The 10,723-nt window shown below is 47.4% G+C and overlaps 1 protein-coding gene across 3 annotated transcripts in view; it reads right to left on the bottom strand.

Annotated features, from left to right (window-relative positions):
* Positions 1 to 70: 70 nt before the first annotated feature.
* The window catches only part of CHTF18 (chromosome transmission fidelity factor 18), a 45,055-nt gene continuing 34,402 nt past the window's right edge, over positions 71 to 10,723 (bottom strand). The window contains exons 20-22 of one of the 3 annotated variants that reach the window (XM_037909899.2): positions 8,328 to 8,456; positions 887 to 944; positions 71 to 383 (exon numbers count right to left, since the gene is read on the bottom strand). In XM_037909899.2, the coding sequence (XP_037765827.1) occupies positions 247 to 383; positions 887 to 944; positions 8,328 to 8,456 (324 nt within the window). In that variant the 3' untranslated portion in view covers positions 71 to 246. Of the gene's footprint in view, positions 384 to 886; positions 945 to 8,327; positions 8,457 to 10,723 lie in introns of those variants that run through there. The other 2 variants (XM_037909900.2, XR_005226948.2) reach the window with 2 other exon arrangements.

The following is a 10,723-nucleotide window of genomic DNA, read 5'->3' as shown; positions in this document are numbered from 1 at the left end:
TACAATTTTGCAGCAAAGCCGGCGAAATACGAGAACTAAGGATTTATAAATGAAATAAACAAAGCAATACTTCACAAATGTTCAAAAACATTTATTTTGCTTATTTATTTTTTACAAACAGCTGAATAGAAACTAAAAGCCGGAAAGTTCTCATGAACCATACATGTTCTTCAGAAAGCTAAGAGTCACGTTCTCCTTTCTGTTCTGTATGTATTGTTTCTTCGGTTTCATTTCTTTACATCATCACTAGAGCAAATCCTTAATGTAAATATTCCGCCTGACGGCATTCGAAACCCCTTCATTAAAGCGGAACCAAACATCGCTCTTTCCAACAGCCTTTCCAATTTGTTTTTCAACAGAGTCGTGCTCGGACGTTTGATTAGCTGATGGTAACCAGAGAAGGTTGGTGGGTGGGGAGAGAAGATACGATAATACAATTAAATCAAGGGACTTAAAATGGGAAAGGCTTAAAGTTTAGGCAACAGACTCTCAAGGAAGTACCAATAAGACACTGAAAAGGACTGCACCTGCAACCATTACTGCCGGGTGTAGTGCTTACTACAAGTGCTCCCACAGTCAAATCACTACGCCACACTAAGTGCATTCAGAACTTGGTTCTTACATCCAAAGCCCCTGATCCTACACACACTTAAGCATCTTGCATAACTTTGCAAAGCTCTGGTCCACATTTCAAAATTAGATCAATCTGGCTACGTCACTCAGGGGTGTGAAAAATGTCCCGCCCTGACCACAGCCGTTCGGTCGACCTAACCGCTGGCACAGACGCAGCTAGGTGAATGGAAGAACTGTTTCCCAGTTTCCTTCCTCCCAGTTTCCTTCCTCCCAGTTTCCTTCCTGACTAATATCATGCCTTTTCTACACATACCTGCTGATGGAGACACCTGCTTCTTAACAAGCTGGCGCCCAAAGAAGTCAGTTTCTGGCTGTGAAAAGAAATTAAAATGGTTTTAGTATACTCCTCCTCAGAAGATCTCTGGGTACACGTTGGTTATAAAGAGAATAGTGCCAGCCCAGCACAGTTCAACATCAGATGGGATTTTTATCTAGTTACAAACCCAAAATGTGACTTCATTAAGAAAGAAAAAAGTTTACACAATTTATCAGTACAAATGTTTCCTTTCGTTATAGAAGCACAGAAATGTAGGGCTGGAAGGGACCTGGAGAGGTCATCTAGACCATTTCCTCAAACTGAGGTAGGATTAATTATACCTAGATCACTCTATATTTCAGGCCCTTTCTTTATTCATTCAAATAGCCTGCACAGATCCGGAAACCCAAGCAAGAAACCTTAGCATGCATGGGAACTAGAATGCAAACGATTAGAAACAAAGCGTGAAAGTGACTGGTCTGATTTCACTGAGAAATGCAGACACTGGAGGGAAAAAAAAAAAGCAGAAATGGTGACAAATTAAAGTTGTCTTTTTTAAAGAATTGCAGTTTTAATTGGTGCTAGTAACAGGGGGAAAAAAGGAGGGTTTTTGTTGTTGAAAATGGAAGCCATAAACACCATCCCTGTAAGAAAAAAAGAAACAGTTTACAAGGTCTCTGTATAATAAGATGGGATAAAACACCCAGATATAATCAGGTGAAATGCTGGCTCCATTGAACTCAATGGGAATTTTGCTATTGAGTTCAATGGAGCTCGGATGGCACCAGTCAAGTTCGTTTGCCTGTATAGCCTTACATGGACCACACTAGAGTATGTGCAGCTGGGGAGCACGGGTAGGATATTTTATGCATGCTGCACCGCCAACGCCAGTTAACACAAGCACATTTGTATAAAAAAAAGCAACTCAAGAGCCCCCCCCTTATTTGCAGATGAAAAGTTCAGCACGATAAAGAACAGATGTGAGCACGTGCTCCAGGATCCAGCGGGAAACACATTCTGTGTTTTATTGTTCTTGCTTCTTCACAGTCATGGGGTGGGGGGAGTCATTCCAGTCCAGGTACGTGAATCCACGACTGGTTTTGTTACAAGCAGTAGCAGTGGAAAGTGAGGGGAAGACCCTGTGGTGTGTTAGTGAGTCACACATAGGTCGGGCCTTCCCACCTCTTTCACGGTCACTGCCCCAGGAGGGGTGAAGGAATTTCTTTGGCTTCACTGGCTCAAGGCAGCCACTGCATTATTTACAGCTGCATCAATCTGCCAGAAGGGACAGAAAGGCAGAGCGGGTCTCCAGTCCATGGCAAGGTGCTGAGGTGCCTTCAACATCCACTCAACAGCTGGAGAAGCTGAACACCTTGGGACTGGACCCAAAAGGTTCACGGTGCAGCCATGTTGCAGGACAGAGGCCAGCTTTCAGAAGAGCACTCACTCGGTCCCGGCAGGGATTTGATGAGTTAGCCAGGTTGAGCAGAAGATGAAGGGAAATGGGATGTTCCGAAATGGAAACTCAGCTTTATCACGGATGGTAGCGACTTGCTGGATTGGACTGATCACATTTAGGCCAGCCTTCAAATTGGTGGCTTGCTGTTTCTAGCTAGATCCAGTTTCCGCAAACCTGGACAGACTGGCAATTGCTTCCCTTGCCTGTCTCCCTCTAGGCTCTGTGCATGTTAATGCTGCTGAAGGAGAGAAAACATTAAAAGCAGAGAAACACCTTGTACTAAACTTCCCCGGGGCACAGAGAACAGCCTCGGACAACCCTTTCCTCTCTCCAAATGGACGAGCTTTGGACGCAGCTGGCTTTCAGGTCCAAAGGGCCATTTACTGGTGCCATTGTTCCCTTGAGCACAGAGATGCTGCACTGGGTGAATGGTACCAGTCATCACGATTGGCCAGCATTCACCCCACTAGCACTGCACAATGAGGGAGAAAGCCAGGAAACAGTCCAAGTGCCAACTGCCATTGCACAGACTGAGCTCTCTGCTCCGGACAACATTTCTGAATTGTGGATGGTTTCCCAATGGCCAAAAGCCTTTCATCTAGAAAAATATTTAGACCTCATTGTATTATTGGGGACCCAGGCTCGTGCATTTGGGCATGCATTGCCAACAGCATGCAAGAAACGTTAATGTGGCTGTCCGCAAGGCCCTTTACTATTGCTACTGCTTTTACATGAAGGTGCTCAGATACTACGGTGATGGACAGCAGGAGAAAACCTTAAGACAGATAGTTTGACATTTACCATTGTAGGCAGAATGACAGTAACTTGCTGCATCTTCTGATTCCTAGGGAGAGCACAAGAGCACAACTTCGGGCAGTTTCACGTTCTAAGGACTCGTCTATACGGGAACAGCCACAAAAATTAATCTGAACTAACTAAACGTGTGAATTTGAAGTGGATTAGTTAAACTGCATTACAGCCCTGTGTGGACACCGTAATTCAGAATTAAAGCGGCCTTCATTCAGTTTATCAATCTACTTCCAAAGTGAATTAAACTAAACTGAACGAAGGCCACTTTAATTCTGAACTAAAAAGAGTCCACACAGGGATTTAATGTGGTTTAACTAATCCACTTCATATTTACATTTTACTTAATTCAGATTAATTTTTCTGGATGCCTCCATGTAGACAAGCCCTCAGTTTGACCTGATCATTGCTATTTCTCTCATCAGCAACACTTACTGAGTAAAGAATGCTCCATGAAAGTTATTAGCTCAGGCCATTGGATGCTTTCTCCATAAAAGCAACAGAAATCTGAACCCAGATCTCCCTCTTGTCCCACCCCAAACACCCAGAAACACCCACACGGACAGAGATGTTTCTACAAGCTTAGATGCCAAGCTAAAATAAAATAGGAGGTTTCATTATTAAACTGCTACACAGGTCTGAGGCCCTAAGGCTCCAGACTTGCGGAAAAGAAAGAAACATTCAGAGCACAGAGAGAGGGGCACCAGGGTGAGGAGTTTGAGGCAACCTCTGCTGTAGAAGAGTTTCTGCACTTTATCTTGGTTGCTGCTCTTACAGGGCCTGGGGCTGCATCCCTAGATATAATAAGTTGCGACAAACGGAGCCTGGAGGCCACAAATACATGGGTCTCTGTGGCCAGCTCTGTGACTGGGAGGCTGGGGTGCAAACTTCTAGCTGGAGGGATGAGTGCGATATTTGCTGCCTGGTGATTCAGGTGCTAAGGTGCAGCAAGCCGTTCACATGGACCCCAAGGCTGCAAACAACACCGCATTCTGAGGGCAGGTGCCCTTGACAGGTCTAACAAGAAGCAAAGTCTATTCTGATGCATTCGATTTTCTTTTTCCTACTGCGGTTATTCACTTACTCCCTAGTTCCTAGAATCTAGTAGATGACGACGGGTCTCCCTGTGCCTAGTGTGAATTAGCCAGGTCCTCCCGTAAGAGCCTGCAAGGTCAGAAGAATAAAAAGGAAAATGATTCCACAAACCAATACGATTCTGAACGTATTTATGTGTTATTTTTAAAATGTGGTCTTTGGTTCTTGGTTTTATTTCACATCCTCAAAGCCAGAGAGCTTATCTTTCCTATGGCTTATACTCTCTATCTGCCATTAACTTGATTTCCCTCTGGATGAGATTACTGGCGTATAATGATCTACTGGATTAGAAATAACTCCAAGCATTTCTCCGGCTGGTAACAGCCACACATTCTAGGCATTGCTCCCGCATTGGAAGCTTTGCTTTCCCTGTTAATTATCCAGTGGCACTGCAGGAGGGGAACTGGATGGCTCAGGAGACTGGTAGATGGATATAGAGCCTCGTCGATTCAAACCCAACCTGGCTCAAGACAACCTGGTGGGAGCCCCAGTGGCTGCTTGCTGGCTTGGGTGAAATGAGACGGGGCAGAATCACAGCTCAGTGCCCAGCAGGGAGAGGTTCATATTACGTTGACTGACGTTAACTGGGTGTCTTACTGGAAGCCTCAGAAGCGCAGTGTCCACACCCCCAGACACCCCAATGGAAGAACCGGGGAGCTGAACCCCAAAGAATAAGCAAGTGAATCAACTGGTTGTATACAAGGTTATGGTGTATAAATATATGTCAGGCAACGTCTTTTATGGAAGCTTGCAAGGTTCTGAACTTGGTGGTGATTAGGCGATCTGTATCCAGGTGAGAGTCCTGAACGTACGCGTGCACCTTTGTGTAGAAAGTTGTACTTGTGGCATCGCCTCACAACAGGGAGTGAAGCCAACAGGCGAGGAGGGACGCCTCCCAGACTAGCTGTTTACACGACACTAACTCCAGGCACCGAGCATCCTACAGCCCAGGGAAAGACAAGGGTGGATCATGAAAGTTAATGGAAAGACATTAAAACTCCAAGAAAACCAAAGAAAGGGGAGTTCCCCCCCCTCGACTGGGTAATCAGGAATTACCGCAATGTGAGAGAGAGAAAGAAAAGAAAGAAAACAGCAACTTCTGTTAAAAGGGAAGAGGGGCTAAAGTGAAGGGGAGCCAGAAACAGAGGGCCAGCACTGAAGTAGGGTACTGCCTGTGAAATACTGGATCCCCGCTAGGCCAAGGGCACGCTGGGAAGCCGTCCAGCAGCAGTAGGTAACTTGTATGAGAAAAGGGAGTTCAGCAGACGCAGGAGTGTAAAGCCTGAGGTTGCGTCTTTATGCTGATTTTCTGTGTAACCTGCGTGTGTTGCTTTTCCTCACTAGTTCATCTCTGAACCTACGATTTTCCTGTCAAATAAATCTGCTGTTTATTTTTACCCCGAGCAGGTCTCTGGTGTGCGAACTGTGTGGTCTATGTCCCAGTGCTGCTAATTCATATCATTTTGTCATGAGTCTCATGATTATTGGTTTCCTTAAATCTCCAGCTCCTGGAGTCAGGTGGAGATGTGATAATTTAAGCCTTCGTTCTTAAAGAAAAAGTAAATTTCTAGCCCTTGTGGTGGTGGAGAAAGCTTCAAAATGTGACCCCAGTGCACCCTCAAGGCTCAAAGCAGAAGGCAAATAAAAAGATCATCAAATCTATTATTTTTACATAATCTCATGATTTAAAGCTAATCTTGTGATTTTTGGTGAGCCTGACTCATGGGTTTTGAGCATTTGGGGTTGGCAATACGGGTGCTCCAAAGTGAATTAACTGGTGGCAGGTTTCACACCTCCAGGGGGTGATGGCCCAGAGGGGAGAAGTCCAAGTGTCTGGGGGTTCAGAACTTGGGGAGACAGATCTGGGGTGACTCGGGACTGGAATCGGCTGTTGAGTCATGTTGCAAGAGGTCACTAGGCTGGTGGAAGGCAGGGTGAAACCTTGCGCCTGTCGGCTGGTGCCAGAGCCCTGAGCCTAGCAGCACAGCACCTGAAACAGGCAGGCAGAGAGAACCCCGATGGCTCTGGGTGAGCCCCACCATGTCACACGGGGTTCGCGCTACCATGACGGACGCAGCTGGTGCCCCCTGCTTGGGAGCCTCGGCACCAGATACTGCGCTGATCTGAGCAGGGAGGCCGAGCTACTCTGCGCTTCAGGGGAAGCTTCCCAAGGTCACCCACCCGGCCTCCCAAAGCCTCCAACTATCTGTTTCGTAAGTCTTACACCCCTCAAACCAGTGGCAGAGTTTCCCATGTTTAGCCTTGCCCTGAAAGATTAAGGCCCAAATCGGCAGAACTCCCTAGCATTCAATGGAGCCTCAGTGATTTACACCAGATGAGGATCTGGCCCAGAGGACTTTGACGCAGGCTCATAAACATTGCTAATGTTGCAGCTGCTGCTTTGCTTGTGCCTGGCATGTAGGTAATTCTGCCATCAATATTTAATTATACTGCTCTATGCACTATAAAAATCACTGATGCATTTAAGGGAAGCATGGTATTGAATTCCTTTGTTTTCGCAGAGAGGAAGAGAGGTTTATAAATATCCACTATCGACCTCCCTCTCTCCCTCAATGCCTTTGTGAACAGTCTATTCACTATGCACAGGCAGTTGACTCCCTCTCTCCTCCCCAATACCAGCAGCATTAGGATATGAAGCCACACGCCCCCCCTTGCTGCTGAAGCCTGAGCGTAGTGGAGGAGAAAGCAGTCTGAAGTGTGGATCAGTGTGTGCTGATGTTTAATACATGGCTATGCAATCTGCATCAGAGGCACTCGCACTCCAGCAATGCGGCCTGCCCTCTCAGGACGTGGGGCTTTAGTTGGGTCACAGCAGTAGCAACAGCCTCCCGGAAGATCGCTTTTTTCCTGGCTCCCAGGACGTTAAAATCCCAAAGCATATTTGGCCGGGGCAACGGACGCTAGGTTACTTAGCTACATCTCCTCTGAAACCCGACTCCTTGAGATAAACCCTCCAGTGCTCCGACTGCAGAGACGGGTCGTCCATGCAGCACAAGCAGACCCAACCGCCGTGTTCGTTCCACCAAAAACATTGATATGCCTTATAAATACAGGGGCCGGATCCCCAGCTAGTGTAAATCGGCGTAGCTCCAATAAAGCCAACTGAGCAAGGCCGATTTACACCAGCTAAAAATCTCACCGATCAGTGCTGAAAAGCAAAACAGAATTTGAATCAAATTAAGCGTGATCCAGTAGGCTTCTCTAAGGCCCCCATCCTCATGGTATCTTACCTTCCTAAAGCTCAGTGCAATGTGACCATCAGCTAGGAAGAAGCTGCAGGAGCCATTCCAAGCTCCATAATAGCTTGCGCACATATCGTGGGAGGGTTATTCCCCGCTCATGGAGGAGAATTTGGTTTAGTGTTTCCTCTAAAAGAGGACATGTCTAGCTATGTTACAGAGCCCATGCCAAAGTCCTACCAAGGGGAGAGGAGCATGTTACCAGGTGGGCAACAGTGGGGAAAGTGGTTGCCTTGATATCAAAGAACATGCCATGACCGATAGTTTTACAAATAGGAGGCAAATACAGTCACTTAAATGCCATGAAAAACTGCAGTCCAGTTAGGGTATGCCTACACTTATGCTGCTATGGCACAGACACTTACTACAGCCATGGAAGGAGTTTTTCTGCCGCTGTACTTAATCCAACCCTGTGGGAGGCAGTAGTTAGGCCAGAGGCAAAGTTCTTCTGTCAGACCAGCTGCATCTACACTGGGGGTTAGGTTAATCGACCTACATCTCACAGGGCATGAAATTTTTCACAGCCCTGGGTGACGTAGCTTGGTTGACATAAGTTTTAGGTGTAGACCAGGCCTTCAAAAACTATTGTAAGCGCCTCTTCAGAGTCTGTCAGCACAGGTACCCACCTGTGCGGACTGCAACCCAATGACTCATTTCATCATGGCGAACAAGCAGCTGCCAGATAAGAACAACTTTACCTGTGCCGGATTTGAACCACTGACCTCAGCGTGGGAACAGCTCCATGTGCCATTGCCTCAGGCCCTGGGCCAGGCAGCCAACCCCCTTTATCTCCTCTGTGAAAGGGCTTCCACCTCACCTTTTCATCAAAAACGGCTTTCTTCATGATGTGCTCCAGACGCTGCTCATGGTTGCGGATGTTGGACTTGGGCATCCCTGGTTTTGCACTTGGCTTATCTTCTGTTTCACCGAGGCTTTCTTCAGAGACCTGCAATGATGGACAAGCCACACTGTATTTACAGTTCCTCCTTCTCATTTGTCCTCTTGGAGACAAACCATTGATCCTGTGAAGGTAAAAGTTGCTCTCCGTGAGCAACCTCTTCCTTCTTCATTCATAAAATTCAGTATGACACGACCAGGACACTCCTTGGGAAGTGCAACAGCAGGTTAAGGAACATCCTCTGTTACAAATCTAGTTATTCCAAGGTTATAACTCAGCAATAAACGTCACCGTTCACATGGGGCTTGCTATGGGAAGCCTCTGCATGGGAACACTGAAGTGCTAATTTCTTGGGCAGTATCACCCTTTCAAAGGCCCCAAGTCAGCCAACCAGCTGTGCTGTGGTGGACATAGCTCTTGGGTGGGCTGCAGGTGCAACGACAATGAGAAGACAGTGCAGTCTAGTGGCTGGGGCATTGAACCAGCTGTCAAGAGACCCTAGTTCTAGTCCCAGCTCTGGCATTGCTCTGCATTGACCTGAGGCCGGTTACTTCATCTTTTGTGCCCGTCTTCTCTCTCCTACCCTTTGCCTGTTTTGTCTATTTAGATTGTGAGTTCTTTGGGGTCTAGACTGTCTCTCACTATGTGTATGTACAGCACCTAGCACAATGAGACCCAGAGCTGAGCTGGGAATTTCAGGTGCTTTTGCAATACACTGGGAGGTTATAACAAGCTTCTACCGGCCTGGGAAAAAAATAATCTAATATTAGTTTATTTTATTCCTGCCTGGCTGTTGAGCTAACACACATGCTCAGGGACCTAAGAAAGGTCACAGACTGAAGATGACAAACCAGCACGGAGAGAGGATTTCAATGGGTTTATCCTTCCTTGAGAAGTGAGATAAGGGAAGTTACCAAGCAGTTTTCACATGAAACAGGACTCACTTAGGTCAGTTTTGTTTAGTGCAGACTATTGTCAGCGCGATACAAGGGTCTACGGTGGAGGAAGAGCGCACTGCCCCAGGGGATAAGCCTCCAATTACCTTTGGGTCCCATCAGATCTACAAGGCACACTGGTGTTTTTCCTTAAGTGTCTCTCTCTTTTCTCCTGGCTGGAGGATGGAATTAGAATGAGAGGGGACCTTTCAAAGGTGTGGGGGCACCTGGAACTCTCCCCAGGACTCTGTGCCCATTACCATGGTGTCTGAGCACGTAACAGCTATATCCCTCCTTAAGAGTGGTCTAGCCAGGAGACCTGAGTCCCGTCCCCCCCCGACGTCCAATAGCTCTTTGCCATCCAGTCCAGCCTTATGAAGGCAGCAGGCAAGGCTCTGGCCACACCTGCCCTTGCCCACCTATGTTACAACACGAGACATCTCAAGGCTCCAGTTCTCCTCCTGCTAAGCATGCCAGACAAAACAGGCATTCCAGCTCCTCATCACGACGTCTGCGTCAGTACCGGCCTAAAACACAGGCTCGTTAACAGTTTTAGGGCCCAGTGGAGTCTGGATCATGCCCTTATTGGCCATTTCCTATTGCCGACTCCTTCCTATTCGTTCCTGGGGATCTTTCAAAAGCAGAAAGGGCAGGTAGGTGCCCATTTCCACTGACAGTGAGTGGATGTCTAACAGCTCCTTGTGCCTTTGGAAGTCTCCTTTTAAGGGCACATCTACACACTGCACTGTCTGCGGGACACAGGCTTGTGGACTCCGTGTTTTCAAGCCCCTGCTTGAGCACTGCTTACAATGGCTGGACCTCGGTCTCACAGCCGTGCTAACACATCCAGACTGCACTAAGCAGACCTTCTGACTTGGGTCTGTGGCTTGAGCTACGTCCACACTGCAAAACGACAGGGCCTGGACCCAGGCTCTGACCCACCCCCCTAGCACGGTCGATGGGCCTGGGTCTTGAGTGCTTGATGACCCCAGTCAGACGGATGTGTGTGTGGAAAAAAGGGGGGTGGAGCTGAAACCAGAGTCACAGCGCAGGTTTAGTGTGCAGTGTAGACATACCCTAAAGTTCTGCTTAGAGCTCAGTCCTGCCCCACTCATACAAGTGGCATTTTCCCTGCTGGTTGTCAGACTTTTTTCACTCCACTCCCTGGGAATCAAAGTTCAGGAGAGCTAGGCTGAGACCCACTGCCTTCCTCTAAAAAAGCCTGACTGGAGATCTCAGAACACAGTTTCTGGTTTGTCTGTTTAGGCTCTTTGAAGCTGTGTGTCTGTACAGAGCCTAGCACGGTGCAGCCCCGTGATGGCTGGCCCTTAGGCATCACTGTAATAAACATGACTAATAATAAAAATGACAATTTTTTTA

Source organism: Chelonia mydas, chromosome 10, assembly GCF_015237465.2.
Source record: "Chelonia mydas isolate rCheMyd1 chromosome 10, rCheMyd1.pri.v2, whole genome shotgun sequence".
NCBI lineage: Eukaryota > Metazoa > Chordata > Testudines > Cheloniidae > Chelonia > Chelonia mydas.
Note: the sequence above shows the minus strand (reverse complement) of the source record. Positions and strands in the feature narration are given on the sequence as shown.